General features: G+C 38.4%; 1 protein-coding gene across 7 annotated transcripts in view; it reads left to right on the plus strand.

Moving 5' to 3' along the window:
* Nucleotides 1-22,371, plus strand: part of cacna2d1 (calcium voltage-gated channel auxiliary subunit alpha2delta 1) — a 229,478-nt gene that overhangs the window by 62,642 nt on the left and 144,465 nt on the right. For all 7 annotated transcript variants that reach the window (XM_087292987.1, XM_087292985.1, XM_087292988.1 and 4 more), the window contains one exon: nucleotides 16,355-16,414. In XM_087292987.1, coding sequence (XP_087149113.1) covers nucleotides 16,355-16,414 — 60 coding nt within the window. The remainder of the gene's footprint in view (nucleotides 1-16,354; nucleotides 16,415-22,371) is intronic.

Genomic DNA, 22,371 nt, shown 5'->3' on the forward strand with positions numbered 1-22,371 from the left:
AGATAGCATACCATGTGCCTATTTTTTTATATATATTTTTATATTTATTTATTCATTTATTTATTTATTTTAATTATCAGCATAATTAAGTACACCCCATTTTGGAAAAAAAAATATATTTATATCCATTTCTCAGTGAATTTAGGCAATGCGGTACATTTAAATAAAAAAAAAAACTGATTTATTAAACTGATATATTTATTAGAGTAATACTTTAATCTCCAAATATATTTAGAAATTGAAAGATAATACAATTAAATTAAAGCAAAATATTGCAAAAAAATAAAAAATAAAAATACAATATACAAAATTTCAACTAATTTTTACCTTCATAATTTTTACTCTTTTTTTTTTTTTTTTTTTTTTTTTTAACCAGTGTACTAGTTTTTGGATCGTTAATGTAAGTTATTTTGTTAGATAAACTCCAGATTTGGCTTTAGTACTGACTAATGTATATGCAAAAATATAATATTGTATAGAATCCTATTAAAAATATAAATTCAAAATATAGATCTGTGATGTGTATATGGTGTATTAATACACACATTTATTTTATTTAAACCAAGCAACTAAAATACATTTTAATATGCATTTAAAGATATAAAAACATTGAAAAAACATTAAACAAAAACCTAAACAAAAGCTGATTTAAACTAATAATAATAAAACAAACAAAAATATCTTGCACATTTATGTGTTAATCAAAATACAGAATGCGTTAGCTGTTATTTTCCCTTGTCGTTGTTGTTTATTTGATCTTCTTTTATCATACTGAGCTTTTTTATTGCAAATAATTGCACTCAAATGTGATTTCCAAAACGTCTGCCTGGCCATGGCAACATTCCATATTAGCAAGGAGGTTTGACGCTGCAGTCCATCACCACAGGGCAGAGGACATCTTCATCTGTGAATAGACGCGCACATCAGATCTTGAATCATTTATGAAGCTCACCACTGCCCAGGAGAGCAGCACCAAACAGGATTTATGAGCGACTGCCGTAACTCAATGACGACGCTCAGCCAAAGTCTCCCATTAGAAAGCAATATACCTCCGGCCTTGCTTAGTTTATAGCCTGTGTCGCTGCGCAGTCTGTCTGCGTCTTTGTCCTGGAATAATGGACCGACTGTGCTGTAAGGTCACCACAGTGCTTTCAGGTGATGGGAAGGGGAATTTTAGATCCCGAGTAGTGTTTGATATATGTATCGATATTGAAATCTTTTAAATTATACAGTTCAGTGGTTCAGTGGTTGACACTGTCGCCTCACTGCAAGACGGTCGCTGGTTCGAGTCCCGGCTGGGTCAGTTGCCATATCTGTGTGGAGTTTGCATGTTCTCCCCATGTTTGCGTGGGTTTTTTCCAGGTGCTCCGGTTTCCCCCACTGTCCAAAGACATGTGCTATAGGTGAATTGGATGAACTTAATTTGCCGTAGTGTATGAGTGCATGTGTAATTTAGTGTGTATTGGTGTTTTCCAGTACTGGGTTGCAGCTGGAAGGGAATCAGTTCATTTCGACCTCTAAAACACTAAAGACTAAAAACATATTGTTGAAATGTCATTAAGAAACATTGTGGCCAATCAAACTCTGCTGGAGTGTGCATATTGATCAAGTATGAAACTTCCGAGCCTGTATTTTGTTCCAGTTGGCCTGTTTTGCACTCACTGACTTTTCATGAGAAGGAATGTGGTTTCAGGTTCACAGTGTGCCATATTTTTTATGTACTGAATTTATTATTCTCTCACCGGCCACTTTATTAGGTACACCTTACTAGTACCGGGTAGACCCCCTTTTTGCCTTCTTAACTGCCTTTATGCTTTTTGGCATAGATTCAACAAGGTACTGGAAATATTCCTCAGAGATTTTGGTCCATATTGACATGATAGCATCACACGATTGCTGCAGATTTGTCGGCTGCACATCTATGATGCGAATCTCCCGTTCCACCACATCTCAAAGGTACTCTGTTGGATTGAGTGTCTGCTGACTGTGGAGGCCATTTGAGTACATTTGAGTACAGTGAACTCATTGTTATGTTCAAGAAACCAGTCTGAGAATGTCTTAGTAATCGACACTCATCAGACCAATCTTCTGTTGTCCAATTTTGGTGAGCCTGTGCGAATTGTAGCCTCAGTTTCCTGTTCTTAGCTGACAGGAGTGGCACCTGGTGTGGTTTTCTGCTGCTGTAGCCCATCTAAGGTTGGACGTGTTGTTCATTCAGAGATGCTCTTCTGCATACCTCGGTTGTAACGAGTGATTATTTGAGTTACTGTTGCCTTTATATCAGCTGGAACCAGTCTGGCCATTCTTCTCTGACCTCTGGCATCAACAAGGCATTTGCACCCACAGAACTGCCACTCACTTAATATTTTCTCTTTTTCAGACCATTCTCTGTAAACCCTACAGATGGTTGTGCGTGAAAATCCCAGTGGATCAGCAGTTTCTGAAATTCTCCGACCAGTCCGTCTGGCACCAACAACCATGCCATGTTCAAAGTCACTTGAATCACCTTTCTTCCCCATTCTGAAGATAATTTTGAACTGCAGCAGTTCGTCCTGACCATGTCTACATGCCTAAATGCATTGAGTTTCTACCATATGATTGGCAGATTAGAAATTTGCGTTAACAAGCAGCTAGACAGGTGTACCTAATAAAGTGGCCGGTGAGTGTATATCTAGCTATATTCAGATTTTTAGTCTACAGCACTTTGAATGCTCAGTCAGTGTTTGTGTACCTCTAGTGTGCAATTGCAGTTTTCTTGCCCTTTAAGGTCAAAAATGCCAAAGATTTTAACTCAACAAATGAAGAAATAAATTTTTTTCCCGTCCCTTTCTTAATCTGGGGTCGCCACAGCGAAATGAACCGCCAACTTATTCAGCAATGGAAACACCCATACACTCTCATTCACATTCATACACTACACACTATTTAGCATACCCAATTCACTTATAACGCATGTCTTTGGACTTGTGGGCGAAACTGGAACACTCGGAGGAAACCCACATGAACATGGGGAGAACATGCAAACTCCACACCGAAATGCCAGCTGACCCAGCCAAGGCTCGAACCAGCGACCTTCTTATTGTAAGGCGAGAGCACTGCTCCATAATAAAATGAATATTTGCTCATTGATATTGAAATTATATCAAGTATCAATGATTTTAAATAGCAAAAGTTAGGAATAGATGTATCATGACAGTCCTAATTCTGAACATCTTATCTAAATAAGCACGAGGGAAAAGCATGGTGTTTGCTTCTGGTTTTTGGGATACTTTCGGAATAAATGAGGCTGCCAGTTGCGCTGGGTGTTTGTGCAGCAGGTAGCTCTGCTTTCTGCAAGCAAATGAGAGGCTTAATGTGAGTTGCAAAAAACAAAAAAAGAGAAGAATGTGCGCGCGTGAGCTCAGGCCTCTGAGTGTCATTTGTTGTTTTGTCATGCGTTTTCATGGCTAGAATAATCCAGGATTGATGGGAGTGATATTAAAGCAGCGGTGAGTTTGTTGTCTCTCTCTCAGCACTCATTCGGAGATGCATTTGTTTCACCTTTATGCAATGCTGTGGTTTACATTTCTGTCAAAATCCCTTTATTCCGAACGGCCAAGACCTGAGGTAGTCGTCTCTGGTTTAGCAAGAAGAAAGATCAGCTTTAATCGCAGAGGGAAAACAGGCTTGAAAGGCGTCTTTGGCTTGTTTATTCCCAGTTGTTACAGTGTTTTCAGAGTGCTAAAATAAAGCATAGCTATTTTTATTCCTTTCCCACTTGGTAAAGTTTGAATGGAGAATTTTAACTGGCACAATAGTGATAAAATATTGTGATTTAATCAGTACATTCACCATGTGTTAGTTCTACAGCAGTGTTTTTATTTATATATTTTGTTCGTATTTTATACTTATTTTGTTATTTTAGCATTTATACGTAATTCTAAAATGCATTGATTTCATAATTTTCATGCACAATATTAGGTTTTATTATTAGTTTACTTGAGGGTGCTTTATCACATGTAAATCGATTCAGTTGTTCCGGAACAGGGATTAAAATTGTTACATTGTTGCTCTTTGTTCTTGGTGCGGTTCCCTTTCACACGGCAAAGTTTCTAAATGGACCAAAATAACCAAAACAAGTCATGTGTGAGTAAACTCTCTTCACATCGGTCAGAGTTTTACGGTTTATTTTGCAGAGTCCCGCTCAGCTGTCGGTGGGTGGTGGTTTGGTGGTGTTTGACATGGTGCATGCGACGTGTCTGAAGAGCGAGGAGGGATGTGGTTGGGAGGGGTGAGAAGGATGCGCATTTGAGGACTGGGAAGGAGACACGCTATTACTGGGACATTATCACTCATTTGCGGACATCCGAGAGTCTCTGTGCATTTGCGGGAGACTCCCAAAAGTTCCGGGAGACTTGGGATGTCCTACTCATAATTCTCTCTTCATAAAGCCAATTGCCTATTACATATCCATAAAACACTGTGATATAGCCGGGTTCAGATTGTATCACTTTCTCACTACAATCGATCCGCTCCAGAGTTCGTTTCAATCGAGCCGAGACCACCTCATTCAGGCGATCTCAGAACGATTGTTTTGGCGCGGGTCCGAGCACGATTGCTGGATTCACATATGCCAAACGAACCGCGCTAACTGGGCAAACGAGACAGGTTCCGAAACAAAAATCTAGATGTGAAAGCACCCTAAGTTTGGTACTTTGACCTTTATCATTTAGTTGACAAATCAACATTTATATTGTTTGTCATAGTTTTAATTTTTGCATTTTTTTATTGTTTTATTTAACGTTTAGCATTGTTTCAAGAATTTCTTAAATGTTATGCTGACCTTATTCTTTAATGCAGTAGTGCGCTTGTTTTTGTGATTTTTTTAGAACTCCCAATTCAGTTTCCTATGGGAGAAATAACCAGGAATAATAATTAGAAGAAAACTGTGAAAATACTTACTCTACAAACAAGTGTTTGCATGACTATACAGACAAAGTAGAATAATATAATACGTAAATGTCATTTTGCAATGTCAAAGAGCAGATTTTAATGTCTAGAAATAAATGGTAGTGAATGAGATTCAAATGGCTGTGCCTGCTTGTACGGGAATAATAAGTTGAATATCAGCTGTTACCATCAGGAAAAAGACTCAAGAAAAGGCCCTTTTTGAAAATACCAGTAAATACGTTCCGGCTATTTTCTGGAAAGAGAAGTTGTAACATTACTGGTTTGCCGGATTGCTGCGCTATGTGCACGCAGAAGGAAGATTGCCGGAAAGAACACGTTCACATATACAACACGCTGACATAAGACGTCTACATTAGCCAATCATAATACTCCGACGCATCCACGTCTGCGCGATTTATGAGAATAAAAGCCGGTGAATTTTTTTTTCAGACACGTTTATCTCCTAAATGTAAGTCAGAAAACATTTCTATGTTCATTCTTAATGCCAACTGTGCAAAAATATTAATAGAATATTTATGATAAGCCGTTGTTTGTTTACCTTTAAGCTCTGACGCGTGTGCACGTAAAGCAGACGGTGAGCGCCAGCACGCACACACATATTATGTACATCTCGACATGCGAAAGTGTTTTTCTTAATGTTTTTCATCAAATTTGTTCACAATACCTCTCCCTCCACAGAGTATGTAATGTAGTAAAATGTTAACAAATACAAGTGCAGCCGTTTAGAGCTCATTTCTGGTTAATGATGTCAGAATTTACCACTATTTTCGAATGGATGTGTGAATGCTCTTTACCAGAAAAAAATCTGTAACGCCCCTGCCTGTGTGAACAGCATTTTTTGTCATTCCGGAAATTTTCCACATATTTACTGGTATCATTGTGTGCGTAAAAGGCGCTAATGTGTAAAACCAATAGATTGAAGCTTTCACTTATTCTTACCTCAATAAATCTGTGGAACTCTACCAAGAACAATGCACGTGTATTACATTAGTACCTGACTGTGTTTGGTGCTTTATGTATTTCCTATTTTTTTTATTCATATATGGTCGTTATTTGTAAACAATGTATGTTCTTATTTGTTTTGATTGTTTTGCATATTTTATTGTCCGCTTAGAGCAACGTTGTAGCACCTTTTTGCCCAAGACAAATTTCTTCTCACACACAGTGAAAATTACCTGAATCTGTTAAACATCATTTGGCAAATGTTTAAAAAATAAAAAAATAAAATCAAAGGTCAAAGGGGAGCTAATAATTCTGACTTCAACTGTATGTAATTATAATTTTTGCATGCACGTTTTTAATCATGTACTGTATATTGATTGCATCTCTAATTTGCATATGTGCCTATTTGTGAAAGAAAGCAAAACAGAACAAAAGCAGAGAAAATGTATTTATATTACAATTACATTTCAGAAAAAAAAAACATTGAACAAAACTTGCTTCGACACTAAGGTGTATTGAGGTTGGATGTATTTTGCTATATGGTTCCTTAGACATTCAGTGTGGTTGTTAAGTGGTTACTTACTGGCTCTAGTTAAAAAAGCTAATGCTTGTGTTTTGGATTTTTTTTTTCCTCTCAAGATATGACTCGCTCCCTCCTTCAGTGCAAGTCGGGGATTTTTCACCTCTTTTATCATTTTCCAATTGGAAATCAAAGCCAGCTTAATAGCACACCTCTGCTTAACAAGCCACATGATTTCTGTCATATAAAAGTTTATTTCTGCGTACATGCTTTGTTTATTTTAACTTATTTCTACCACATGGGAATATTATATTCATGCATTGTTTGAGATCCACTAGATATTCCAGGCACTTCTTGACACTTACCCGTCCATAATTAAATGTTCTTTTTTTATCTTTCTCATCACTCTCTTGCTCTCTCTTCAGCCTGGTGAGATTAAAGTGAAGTAAAGGTATTGATGGACCTCCTGTGAGTTTATTGACTTCACTGTGGTTACTGTAATCAGCTTGATGAATTGGAAGGGAGTGAACTCGTGAGGATGAACAAGCAGACGGGGCTGTAGTTTATTACTGGATCTGTCATTTCTAGACACACCTCCACACAAAGGTTGTGATTTACCGGACACATAACTATGTGTAATACTTTGCCACTAGAGCCATTGTCATGAACATTTGGGCTTTTATATTGAATTGAGACCAACTAGAAAATAAAAAATACAGTTTAGCCAAACAACTTGGGCTTATTGGAGATATGTGGCCATGGCTACATTTTTTGGGAACCTGAAAAATACATAACCAGCATTACATCTTCTTGCAGTTTTTGTTTTCCCATTAGACTCCGCAGGGGAAAAGCAGCTGGGATGGATGAGATTCACCCTGTGTATCTTAGGTCACTGGATATTGTGCTGTCTTGGCTGACACGTCTCTACAATGTCGCATGGAGGTCGGGGACAGTACCTCTGGACTGGGCAACTGGGGTGGTGGTTCCCATTTTTAAGAAAGGGGACCAGAGAGTGTGCTCCAACTATAGGGGGATCATACTTCTCAGCCTCCCTGGGAAAGTCTATGTCAGGTCACTGGACAGGAGGATCCGGTCGATGGTTGAACCTGGATCCAGGAGGAACAATGCAGTTTTTTTTCTTCCGGGCTGTGGTACACTGGACCAGCTCTATACCCTCACCAGGGTACTCGAGGGTTAATGGGAGTATGCTCAACCGGTCCACATGGGTTTTGTGGACTTGAAGAAGGCCACTGTTCATGTTCCTCGTGTCATTCTGTGGAGGGTGCTTGGGGATTATGGGGTCAGGGGTTTGTTAAGGGCTGAGTAGGAGTTTGGAACTTGGAACTTGTTTCCAGTGCATGCTGTCCCTTGTCACCAATTCTCTTCATTTTTTTATGGACAGAATTTCAAAGCGCTGCCTTGAGCTGGAGGGGGGGTCCAGTTTGGGGATCTCAGGATTTCATCTCTGTTATTTGCAGACGATGTTGTTCTGTTGGGTTCCTCGAACATGGACTTTCAGCATGCACTAGGGCGGTTTGCTACCGAGTGTGACGCGGCTGGGATGAGAATCAGCCCCTCCAAGTCCGAGAATATGGTGCTCCACCGGAAAAAGGTGGTTTGCCATCTCCAGGTTGGAAGAACGTCCTTACCCCAGGTGGAGAAGTTCAAGTATCTTGGGGTTTTGTTTACGAGTGAGGGAAGGATGGACCACGGCATTGACAGGCAGATCGGTGCAGTGGCAGCAGTAGTTCAGGAGTAGCAGGACCGAAAGGACAAGATCTCGGATGCAAGCAGCCGAAATGAGTTTCCTTCGCAGGGTGGCAGGGCGCATCCCGATAGACAGGGTGAGGAGCTCTGTCACCCGGGAGGAGCTCAGAGTAGAGCCACTGCTCCTCCACATTGAGAGAAGTCAGCTGAGGTGGCTTGGGCATCTGTTTTGGATGCCTCCAGGACGCCTACCTAGGGAGGTGTTCCAGGCATGTCCCACTGGGAGAAGACCTCGGTGAAGGCCCAGGACACACTGAATGAGCTATGTATCCTGGCTGGCCTGGGAATGCCTCGGGATCCCCCATGTACAATTTATGACCATCTCAAATATGTTTCTGGGCCACGTTTGCTCATTGTATGTACGGTTTACGTGTCCTTCTTATGTGTATCCATGAAAAGTCGGGGCTTGTTATGAGGTGCAATGTAAGATTTAAATCAAACTTTGCTTGTCAATACATGCATAAAAATATGTGCATATACCCCAATACTATTGGATGTCCTAAACAATATCTAAATCTTGTATATAAACTTGATGCATGCATACATCCACATACACTCGGTTATACAAATAAACTCGATCCTTGCATATATATACCCACAACCACACATGCACATACATAAAATCATTGCATGTATAAATGGCCAAATAGCACAAACTTACAAAAAATATTCACAAGCCTGTCTATGCCATTAATGTAAATATGCTAGTGATTTCAGATGTGGATGTGCATGAACTTCCCATTGTAAAAGGAAGACGTGGTTTTATTTCAGTGTGAAAGTCGTTAATATGTATAAATCAAGCGGCAACATTCTGCTCTCCCTTGTGAAGCTAATACGGAAGTAACTGAAACTGCAGTTCATTAAAATTCTGCTTGGCTTGGCTCCAAAATTGAGCACATTTCTAATGACCCAATGTTAAACTGGCCAAATTTACAGAAGAAAAAAGGTGATTACAGCCTGGTACAAAAAAAGGATTTTGGTGCATATAGCTAATATTATCCTTCATGACATCTGTAAGGGGGGTTATTTATTTATTTATTTATTTATTTCATACATAAATCATTTGTTTTGTTTATATTAAGTTATATTACCGAAACCCTATGCCACCAGTATGTACTGCTTGCACAAGTATGTCATTTTTTGTTTTGTTTGTTTCTAAGTCACACAGTGGCTCAGTGGTTAGCACTGTCGCCTCACAGTAAGAAGTTTGCTGGTTCAAGTCCCGGCTGGGTCAGTTAGCATTTCTCTGTGGAGTTTGCATGCTCTCCCTGTGTTTTTGCATGGGTGCTCCAATTTTCCTCACAGTTCAAAGACATGCAGGTATAGGTGAATTAAATAAACTATTTTGGCTTTAGTGTATGTGTGTGAATGAGATGTATGGATGTTTCCCGGTACTGAGACCCGGTATATCCGCTGTGTAAAACATATGCTTGACAAGTTGGCAGTTCTTTCCACTAGGGGAACCCCCTGATGAATAAACAGACTAAGCCGAAGGAAATGAATGAATGAATGTTTCTTAATGAGAAAAGTGATGCATGAAACAACAACAGCACTACTGAAGACAACAATAATGTATGCATGCATATATGTATGTATTTCATTTAGCACGTTTATTGTGTATGGCCATACACACAAAGTGCTTTACAGTCTTGAGGGTGGACTCCACCACCAGTGTGCAGCATCCACTTGGATGATGCGACAGCAGCCACAGGAGAATGACGCCAGTGCGCTCACAACACACCCGCTACTGATAGAGTGGATTGGGATGCCATCATGGGTAAGGGCCGATGAAGGGAATTTGGCCTGGGCACTGGGGTTACATCCCTACTCTTTACAAGAAGTGCCATAGGATTTTTTTTAACCACCACAGAGAGTCCGTACCTCAGTTTTAACATCTCATCCAAAAGATGGCACTCACTGATAGTATAGTGTCTTCTTCACTTTACTGGGGCATTAGGACTGCATTAAACTGCAGGTTGAGCACCCCCTGCTGGCCTCACTAACATCACTTCCAACAGCAACCTAGCTTTCCCATGTGGTCTCCCATCCAGATACTGACCAGACTCAGCCCTGCTTAACTTCAGTGAGTAACCGGTCTTTGGCTGTAGGGTGATATAACCATAAACTTGAAGAATTGACAAGCGCACAAGTGAAGAAAAATGTTTTGTGTTTATTAGCCTATATATTGGCTCCAAAATATTATGATTTATCAATTACCGGTAGTAGCTAAAGAGTAATATTTCTGCATGTTATGCGATGAATGACAGCACGTGTGATTCTCTCATCTATTTTGGATGCAATATCTGTTTTGGACCCATTAAACTGAGCAAAAATGATAGCAAATGACATTTAAAATGTTATTAAAAATCGTTTTTTTTTTCTCATTTTTACCCCCTCCTTTATTAATGTCAATTGTAAATAGCATTTGCATGTTAGCAGTGGTAATGGGTATCTCCTGTGGTTTTTGCACTCATTACATTTCCTGGATGTCATCTTACGGGAATGTCTTCTTGCTGAGTGGCTACAGAAATTAGAGTTCATGTCAGTTCAACTCCCCAACCTCTGCCTGCCTACCAGGAATATCTGAATGAACGGAACCCTCACCTTCTGTCTTTCATTATCCCTATTGTACGTAATTGATTATTCTTTATAATGAGCGGTAGAAATACTTGAGTCTTAGTTTCCATTATGAACCCCCACAAACCTTTACTCTTGGAGGACCTCTAATGACCGCAGGCCACTAATGAGTCTCTCCTGGAAATGGTTGTTATGGCAGCAGGAAGCCGTCGATTGGCGTGTGGATCTTTATCGACTTGTTGCCACACTCGCAGTGGGTTATAATTGTAGTCCGTTTGTACGAGGATGAGTGACTTGCTGTTTTGCATTTCTCTGATTTTGCTGCCATATTTTAGGAGTAAGGTTAGTCTGAACGTGTACTCGCACATCTTCTGCATAACAAGCGCCGGGCGCATGTGTAAATGTGTACGTGCCGGAGTGTGAAACAGTGTATTTTTAGTTTCTCCCAGACTGTGCAGAGGAGGTGCAGAGACTGCTGGATCTCAGCCCAGACTTCCAGCTCTGGAGAGTCTAATAATGTGTGCGAATGCCCGTCTGTTTATAAAGAACAGCATCTATAGTGTCTGGATAGAAAGCTTGATGTGAATGTTTTTTTTTGTTGTTGTTTTTTTCTGATGAGGGCTGCCATTGTTGTACATGTTTTTGATGAAGCTGTGCTGACTGATGTGAGTTGCATTCGAATTTGCGATCGTTAGCTTCTGCAACCCACCTTGCTGGCCCACATTGGGCCGTCTTATAAAATTACACAACTTTTTGGGGTTCAAAAGTGGGTCAATGCACAATTATACGAAGTTCTGGAGGAAGGTTTGGATTTCAGAGCAGTGATGGCTTTATTGAGCTAGGGTAGTCACCCGCTCGCGTGCTTCTGAACACATAACCCCTATTCTCTTTCACTTGCATTGGTTTCCTGTACAATTTTTATCGTGTACAATGTAAAATTCTTCTATTAACTTACAGTACAAAGCTCTTCACAACCTTGCACCCGATTACCTCTCTGATCTTCTTCACTGGTACTCTCCTCGGCGCTCACTGTGATCTTCTGCAGCTGAACTGTTATCAGTTCCAAATTTTTAGAGGAAATCATTTGGTGGCAGGGCTTTTGGCTGCATAGCACCACAGTTACGGAATTCCCTGCCGTTAGATATTCGTCAGGTGGACTCTATCTCCATTTTTAAATCTCAGGTTCAAACCTTTCTGTTCAGGGTTGCTTTTAATGTTTCTCTAGTTTAATATTATGTTTATTATTCTTCTATCTTGTTTTTTTTTAATGTGCCTTTGACAAATTGTAAGGTGTTCTTAAGTGGTTTGAAAGGTGCCTATATAGGAATAATGTATTATTATTATTATTATTATTATTATTATTATTATTATTATTATTATTATTATTATTATTATTATTATTATATTGACTTTACACTTTTTCCCATTCAAAGCTAAACGAGTTACGCGTCTTGTGTATTCTATAGTCTTTGGTTGGACATCATTAAAATATTGCTATGTAGGCAATTTTGTGACACCACATTTGACAGTTGCTTCTGTCATAATGTAAAAAATGTAGATAAAAAGTTACAAATAAATCTCAAAAATGCTAGTTTACCCTCTACTTAGAGTGATATTTTATCTCTTAAGTTATACATCGACATTTTAGGTTATTCGTGGTCATGTATAGCTGACTATAGTGGTAGAATTCATTCTGTTGTAAAAAAATCTCAACATACAGTATATTCCGAAAAACTATATGTGTCAGAGAGCGAGAACTCAGTCTTTGTTCTGGAAATGTCACACCATGTTACAGTAGCGTTTCCTTCAGGGAAGAATCTCCGTCTCCGTGTGTAGGTGTGTGAGAGTGTGTGCGCGAGGGTTGAGCTGCCGAGAGCTCCGGGTGACAGAACAAAGACCTGAATGTTCCCTTCTATTTTCTTCTGTTCTGCCCTTTTCTTAAACAGAACCCGCCATCCTGTCAGACCTCTTGCCCACATATATTTTTGGTGCTACCTTAGGGTTGCCAGAACAGTATTGTCTTGTCTATTTGGCTAGTGGGATTTCAGATGATGCATTGAGTGGTGGAACAGCAAATCTAACCTCTTATAAATTAGTTTCTGTTATGCATTTTATTTGATTAATCCAATGTTTGAGGATATCTGTGTGATATTTTAGTCTTAGAGCTGCCCTTGAGTCAATCGTCCTTCAGCAGTGACAATCATATTGAACTGACTCATGCCTGAACTGAATAGAAATACACCTCTGTTATGCTGCCTGCTTGATACAGTATAATGAATATGTTCTACAGTGGTGAAATCTGACTTATATTATACACCTGCTCAACCTTGAAAAGTTGCTTTAAAACAAACTGCATTATATAAAGTGATAAAGAAATCAAGGTGACATGACTTGATGTATCAGTCTATTAATTGAGCCTTTGTCTAATGTACTAAACAATAAATAAATAAGTCTTAAAATTACCAATCCAGTATACCCAGATATCATCATTACTATTGCTGACTATGCCAGAAATGTTGTCCATATGCAGATGAGGCAAACGTATTAAATAACAAATCATAGAAACCGTTGTTTTTTGGTATTTATTCAGTATTGTACAAATAGCTGTAGGGTAACATGATGGAGCAAAATGTGTATATGCTAGAGGTGTAAATTGAAGTTATGGAGACAAATGTCAAAACTATGTTGTCGACAAGATGGCGTACATCAGTTATTAACATCTACGCCTACTCCACATCTAAGCTAAGTTATTAGTCTATACCTACCACAACCCTAAACCCAACCATTACAGTTATTAACATCGATCCATCACATTTATTAACGTCTAAACCTTCCCCAACCCTAAACCCAACCATCACAGTTATTACCGTCTATACCTACCACAACCTAAACCCAACCATCACAGTTATTAACTTCTATACCTACCACAACCCTAAACCCAACCATCAGTGTTATTAACGTCTAAACCTTTCCCAAACCAAAACCCAACCATCACAGTTGTTACCGTCTATACCTACCACAACCCTAAACCCAACCATTACTGTTATTAACGTCGATACCAACCCCAAACCTAAACCCAACCATTACATTTATTACCGTCTAAACCTTCCCCAAACCTAAACCCAACCATCACAGTTATTACCGTCTATACCTACCAAACCTAAACCCAACCATTACAGTTATTAACTTCTATACCTACCACAACCCTAAACCCAACAATCAGTGTTATTAATGTCTAAACCTTCCTCAAACCTAAACCCAACCATCACAGTTAATAATGTCTACACATACCCCAACCCTTAACCCAACCATTATATTTATTAACATCTAAACCTTTCCCAAACATAAACCCAACCATCACAGTTATTAATGTCTACACCTTCCCCAACCCTAAACCCAACCATCATAGTTATTAACGTCTATACATACCACAACCTAAACCTAATCATTACAGTTATTAACGTCGATACCTACCCCAAACCTAAACCCAACCATCACATTTATTAACGTCTAAACCTTCCCTAAACCTAAACCCAACCATCACAGTTATTACCATCTACACCCATCCCAACCATTACAGTTATTAACTTCTATACCTACCATAACCCTAAACCCAACCATCACAGTTATTAACGTCTAAACCTTCCCCAAACCTTAACCAACCATCACAGTTATTAACGTCTAAACCTTCCCCAAACCTTAACCAACCATCACAGTTATTAAAGTCTAAACCTTCCCTAACCCTAAACCCAACCATCACTGTTATTAATGTCTACACCTTCCCCAACCCTAAACCCAACCATCATAGTTATTAACGTCTATACATACCACAACCTAAATCTAACCATTACAGTTATTAACGTCGATACCTACCCCAAACCTAAACCCAACCATCACATTTATTAACGTCTAAACCTTCCCTAAACCTAAACCCAACCATCACAGTTATTACCATCTACACCCATCCCAACCATTACAGTTATTAACTTCTATACCTACCATAACCCTAAACCCAACCATCACAGTTATTAACGTCTAAACCTTCCCCAAACCTTAACCAACCATCACAGTTATTAAAGTCTAAACCTTCCCTAACCCTAAACCCAACCATCACTGTTATTAATGTCTACACCTTCCCCAACCCTAAACCCAACCATCATAGTTATTAAAGTCTATACATACCACAACCTAAACCTAACCATTACAGTTATTAACGTCGATACCTACCCCAAACCTAAACCCAACCATCACATTTATTAACGTCTAAACCTTCCCTAAACCTAAACCCAACCATCACAGTTATTACCATCTACACCCATCCCAACCATTACAGTTATTAACTTCTATACCTACCATAACCCTAAACCCAACCATCACAGTTATTAACGTCTAAACCTTCCCCAAACCTTAACCAACCATCACAGTTATTAAAGTCTAAACCTTCCCTAACCCTAAACCCAACCATCACAGTTATTAAAGTCTAAACCTTCCCTAACCCTAAACCCAACCATCACTGTTATTAATGTCTACACCTTCCCCAACCCTAAACCCAACCATCATAGTTATTAACGTCTATACATACCACAACCTAAACCTAACCATTACAGTTATTAACGTCGAAACCTACCCCAAACCTAAACCCAACCATCACATTTATTAACATCTAAACCTTCCCTAAACCTAGACCCAACCATCACAGTTATTACCGTCTACACCTTCCCCAACCCTAAACCCATCCATCGCAGTTATTAACGTCTACACCTTCCCCAAACCTTAACCCAACCATCACAGTTATTAACGTCTAAACCTTACCCAACCCTAAACCTTACCATCACAGTTATTAACGGAGGCTTTCATACTTGAGGCGCTCACCATTGTACTGTTATTTGCAACCACAGAGGCCAACGCTGACTAGGCTAAATGAATGAATATAATAATATATCAAATGAATTGATTGTAGATAAATTTGGAGAAACCTCATGAAAACATTTGGTTAAATTGTTCTCTGTTAAGTATTTCCGCCATCTTGCCAACAACATCTCTTTGTGAAATCTACACCTCTAACTTACTACAAGTTACACACCTTCATAGTACGCCCCTGTCTTGCAGTCCGCAGACAGATACACTTGGAAAACTGCAGTCAATGGTATATTTAAAGTCACCATGAAACAGAAGTTAAGATTGTTCTTTTTTTCTCCCTATTTTGACATACATCTGGTTCTGAAATAAAAAATAAAAAAAGTAGGGTAGTGCATGATTTTGTATTTTGGGAACTAATTGGATTATTAGAAGATCAGCATTGATAACAAAATGAAGGAGGAAAGCAGGACAGAAACAAGACACATCGCGATAGCCCCTCCTGAAAGGCATTCCATGTGACCATGTAATCATTTCGAGGAGGCAGGGAAGGTTATGGTATTTGATAAAAGATTTAGAAAGCAAATTAATTTTTACAAAACAATGAAGTGCACAGATACATCATTTATAACAAATGCTACTATATAAATCCAGATATCTCATTATATGACTTTCCTTGATCACTGATATTTTAATGAATGTGTAACTAATTATATGATTTCTTTGTTGTTGTTTTCATAGACTTTGGCAACCGCAGCAGAGAATTTCCAAATGGAGCATCAATGGAAAGATGAATTTGCAGTAAGTACTTCTGCGACACGTGCATGCTGAAAGTTTACAAAGGGCTAGACATGTATATTATATTACATCCTATCAGATTTTCTTTCACAGCCAGTTGGCTTTACATGTTATCCACTTACTGTCAAGTTACAGGAGTGAGAAACACATTTAACGGTGTATAGGGGTGAATTAAATCATGCATAATTTTGCGTGTGTTTGGGTTAAAATTATCCAGTTTCTGGTCACAATATTTTGGTATATGGCTTATTTTCAAGGTACAGTTTGTGGGGTTTACGCTAAATTATGCACTGCTTTTTATTTATTGGCAACCTTTACTACTGTGTGATGCATATACAACAGAGTTTTAGCAAACACTATACTGAAGCTAAGCACGGCTGAGCCTGGTCAGTACCTGGATTGGAGACCACATGGGAAAACTAGGTTGCTGTTGGAAGTGGTGTTAGTGAGGCCAGCTGGAGCGCACATCCTGCGGTCTGTTTGAATCCTAATGCCCCAGTAAAGTAAAAGGGAGACTATATTGTCTCAAGGTCCTGACTCTCTGTGGTCATTAAAAATCACATGGCACTTCTCGTAACGAGTATAGGTACTCTTTTGTTGTGTTTTCTATGAAAAAAAAAAAACTAATATAACAGAATTAACAACTTTATTATTCCATTTTTATTGTAAAATTAAACGAAACCAATAATTGAACAACATATATATATTTATTCTCAGTTTTTAACTGTTCTTTTGGAGAAAAATCAACATCTTTCTTGGTTAATTGTGCTCCCTGCAGTTGAAAATACCCTTTTTGAGTTGCAAAATGCAGTAAAATGAGATAATGTTTAGGATTTTTCGTAACACATTCACACAAATGAGTTAACATTGTTTTGGGAGTTAACAGTGTGTTTTTTGGGGCATATTGCAATGTAAAAATAATTCTTAATAAGCATAGTTTATTATTAGGCTATTCATCATAGGCTATATTTGTAAATACAGCTGAAGTAAAAGCATTTTAATGTTTGAGAGTTATTTGGGCTACTGCATAAAATTCTGTTTTCATTCTAACAGAATGTGTGTGTTTATTTAACTATTAATATATTAATTTGGGTGATTGACTGCTAGCATAACGATGTGGATTATGTAAAGTTACTGTTAGTAGCTAGGCAGTAAAAACTTTGCATTGCAGTTAATGCACTTTTGAAAGATACTTTCACTTAGCCAGATTACTTGCATTTCCGCTTATACTAGAAAACACAAGGCGTTGTGTGCAAATGGTTCACTCCGCAAGTTTACGAGCTGTGTAAGCTCCGTTGAGTGCACACGCACAGCCTAGAACTGCAAAGACTTTTATATTATACGTGCTCGCCAGAAACACGAGCATTTCTCATGTGAGATTGCCAAATGTGGAGACGAATATCAAATATCACAAATTTGAAGAAGTTGTTCAGTTAAATTATACTACTGTAAGTAATGTTTATTCAGCAATAATTTTCCAGTACCGATAGCAGAACCGTTAACGTCAGAGCTTATAGATACTTCTGTCTTTTATAGTGTAGCACCGATACAGATCAAGTACAGAGTTTCGGTACCCATCCCTAAACCCTGATGTTCTGGCCAAATTCCCTCCATTGGCCTTCTATCATGGCCTCTCAGTCATCCCTATCCACATAATTGGCTCTATCACTGTCTCTCCACTCCACCTATAGCTGGTGTGTGGGGAGCACACTGGCGGTGTTGTCCTGTGGCTGTTGTCACATCATGCAAGTGGATGCTTCCATAATGGTGGTGGTATGGAGAGACCCACCACTTTTTGATTGTGAAGCACTTTGGGTGTACGGTCAAATATGGTCTATATAAATACACATTTCACATGTGTGAACCTATGTGATGCAAATAACAAATTTGTATTTTTTCATCTATTGTAATTAAATCTACTCTACCATGCATTACACATTTATTGGATATTGTTTACATGATATACATTCTTGCCACTCGGGTAGAATATAAATGCACAGATCTCAGTACACTTTTGCTATTCTTAAATTGACACATTGAAAAACATATTTCAACACAAAAACAATGACAACCAAGGATGTCTGTTTAGTGTGTGTCTGGCTGTTTTTATGGTGTAGACTTGTTTTCAAGAGGGCTTCATGATGCAACTGTTTATCAGTATGCTGCCAGCACACTAATTAAAATACTGACCCTAAAAATATGAAAGATAAACTACCTAACCTTCCTAATGACACGGTTGAATAAAACAGCGGCTGAACAGATTACCTGCTCTCTGACCTATCTCTTAAACATTACAAGATGTGTTCTTAGCCAGATTGAATATTAACATTGCATTCTGAGGTGAAAACGCAATGCAAAATAGCACAATGTTCTCTTACCAGTCTAGATTGTACCACAGACTTGTTCATGGGGCGGTTTTGCAGCTATCAGAGCAGACACTAAAGCTGCAGCTCTCCATATTGTTTTCTTTTGTCACCTTTTGCATTCTAATGTAAATAGCATGAGCTTATTGTGCAATATCAGATCAAAATATCAGAAAAAGCCTGTACCTACATTCAGCCAAGGACCCTCTCCTCCCAAAGAAATGGAAAGACATTGATGACTTGCTGGATCACAGGAATAAAATCTGAAGTATTATGCATATTTCTTATTAGATCATTCCAAACGAAGACCACCAGAAGGAGATGCTTTTAAAGTACCTAATACCTCAATTTTATTGCACTGCTAAATGATTTGGTGTGCCTGTTCATTCACTTAAATTAAATCAAGATTCATTCAATTAAATCCTAACATGATAACAAATAAATCGACTAATGCACAGGTTTATAATAATACATTGTATCATGTCTGAAGAGTTGTCCACTCTGGACGTGCGTATGTGTTTATTTAAGGGATGTTTTGCAGCCTAATGGGTCTAATTTTACTTCCCACACTCCCCGCAGATGTCTGGAGATTTGATTTCACCAGATACACATTCTGCATTACTCCTGTGGATTTATTTATTTTTTAACTGTAGAGGCATAGAGTACATCCGCGCACACACACACCATATGCTGCGAATGCCTAAAAATGCCACTTTGGTTTAACATCAGCAAATTTGTCATGACCACTTGCTGTACATCCTTGCACGATCAAGCTTTCTTTAGCTTCCCCTGATGTGTTTCACACTTGCCACAGAGCAAATGCATCACAGTTCAGATTTGAGGAGCATGTGTTGTGAGCGGGCTTGGCTCACTGTAGTGATGCTGGTCGCTGTATGATCTGCATGACGGATGGGTTTTTCTGAGGACACATCACAGGCATACTAGACAAGTTTAGGCTGTAAACCAAAGGGTCGCAAGTTTCAACCCCATATTAGGTGTTACATAAATTAGAACTACTGTAGTGTACTTCACTACAGTTAAACGTATGTTTCAGTCTAATGTAGGGTGTTTTGAAATACGAATTCTAGTTTACATTTTGAAAATAGCTAAAATAAATCATTAATATTAAAATTAATATTTAGATGAAATAAATATTAAACATATGTAAATATAATTATTTAAATGAAATATTTAAATAAATATCATTAAATACAATTTTAAAAGTAAGTAAATAAATAAATAAGATGTGGCACTAAAGGTAGTGCCTTTCGCCTCACAGCAAGAAGGTCGCTGGTTTAAGGCTTTTGCTGGGTCAGTTGGCGTTTCTGTGTGGAGTTTGCAAGTTCTTCCTGCATTTGCGTGGGTTTCCTCTGGGTGCTCCAGTTTCCCCCACAGTCTAAAGACATGTGGTACAGGTGAGCTGGCTCGGCTGAAGCTAAATTGTCTGTAGTGTATGAGTGTGAATAAGTGTGTATGGATGTTTCCCAGAGCATCTGCAGTGTAAAACATGTGCTGGATAAGTTGGCAGTTCATTCCACTCTGGCAACCCCAGATTGGTGACGGGATTGGTGAAGCAGAAAAGAATGAATGAATGAATGAATGAATAAATAAATAAATAAGAAACTTTATTTCCGAGCCCTGTATTAATGATAAAAAAGTTGCTATTGTGTTAAACAGTGTATTAAAGATGAATGGGCTCTCTCCAATGAAATGCAAGATAATTTTGTGCAAATTGTTATTTACTTTCCCCTCAAATTACATATTTACAGATTACATATTACTTAGAGTTTTGTCTTGTTTCTAGTCCATATTTTAAAAATAAATAAATCTGAAATCAACCAGTATTTTTTAAACAAGAAGACATATTTTATTTTCAGAAAGTAAGTAAAAAATTGTGAGTTTTGCTTTAAAATAAACAGTACAAGAATTTGTAGATTTTTGGACCATAAACAAGACAAAAGCTCTAATTAACCAAAGTATTTTTTATAGAGTACATTTTAATGGTTTAAATATCTCTAATCAACTAAAATGGAAAGAAGCTCATAATTTATTTAATGTATCTTATAATCATAATAAATTAGCTTAGATTTCTGCATTTGTCTGAAGTGACTTGTACACTACCTGACAAAAGTCTTGTTGTCAATTCTAGTTGTAAGCTCAACAAATAATAACTTGACTTCTAGTTGATCATTTGGAAAAGTGGCAGAAGATAGATTTTTGTGATGGATCATCTGTTTAACTGCATCCCAATCATCACAAATACTGTAGAAGACCTATTGGAATCCGCATGGACACAAGATTCTCACAGAAATCAGGAAAGGATGGTGAAGGAAAAATCATGTTTTGGGGTTACATTTAGTATGGGGGCGAGTGGATAGCAACATCAACAGCCTGAGGTATCAAGACATTTGTGCTTCCCATTACATTACAAACCACAGGAGAGGGCAAATTCTTCAGCAGGATAGCTCTTCTTCTCATACTTTAGCCTCCATAGCAAAGAAGGTCAAGGTGCTCCAGGATTGACGAGTTCAGTCACCAGACATGAACATTATTGAGCATGTCTTGGGTAAAATGTAGGAGGAGGCATTGAAGATGAATCCACAGTTTCTTGATTAACAATTGCAGATTAGACATTTCTTGGGGTTCTAGACAGATGTAATGGTCAGTTTTGGTGGATGTTGGCAGCTCATTTTTATAGAAAGTAAAAATGAGGGTAAATTGTAATTTTTTTTCCAGTTGGGAAGGAACAGCAAGCTAGCAAGAACATTTGTTGCAGTTAACTGAGGTATAGGGAGCAGCTGTTCCACCTTTAGTCCCAGAAGACCGCATAAAAACGTGAATTTGATTCTGGACACAACTGGAAGCTGCTGGAGTGAGATGGGGAGGAGTGTGAGTTTGGTTGAGTGAAGAGCAGACGTGCTCCTGCATTCTGGATCATCTACTAGGCTTAGTCATGCTGTTTAGAGTCCACTTCTGAAACTACTCCAGCTTTAAGAGTATTCTTACAGTTTTTTTTTTGTTTTTTTTTTATGTTTCGAAGCACAAACAAAAAAGGTCAGTTTGATTTTCACAGGAGTCATGTAGGATGTAACAAGATGACTAATGTCCAGTATAGAATAAAAATATGGTGCAGTGGAAAAACAGTTCATATTGTGTATGACTCCCATTGGCTTGGACATTCTACACTCACTGCATTATCAAATCTGTCTTTTTTTATTCATTCATTTTTTTTTTTCTCGGCTTATTCCCTTTTTTTTATCTGGGGTGCCACAGTGGAATGAACCGCCAACTTATCCAGCATATAACAAAAACCCATCACTGAGGAACATCCATACACACTCATTCATACAAATACACTATGGACAATTTAGCCTACCCAATTCACCTATAGAGCATGTTTTTGTACGTGTGGGGAAAACCGGAGCACCCGGAGGAAACCCACACCATGCAAACTCTGCAAAATCTGGTGAAAATTACATACTGTGCCTTATAACCCTTTTTATTAACTCTTTTATTAAATGACATGCTCTGCCCTTAAATTAATGACTGATACTGTACACTCATTGACTCATTCACATTCTGTCATAATTTAAGCAA

The sequence above is a fragment of the Danio rerio genome, chromosome 18, assembly GCF_052040795.2.
Source record: "Danio rerio strain M-AB ecotype USA chromosome 18, GRCz13ab, whole genome shotgun sequence".
Taxonomy (NCBI): Eukaryota; Metazoa; Chordata; class Actinopteri; order Cypriniformes; family Danionidae; genus Danio; species Danio rerio.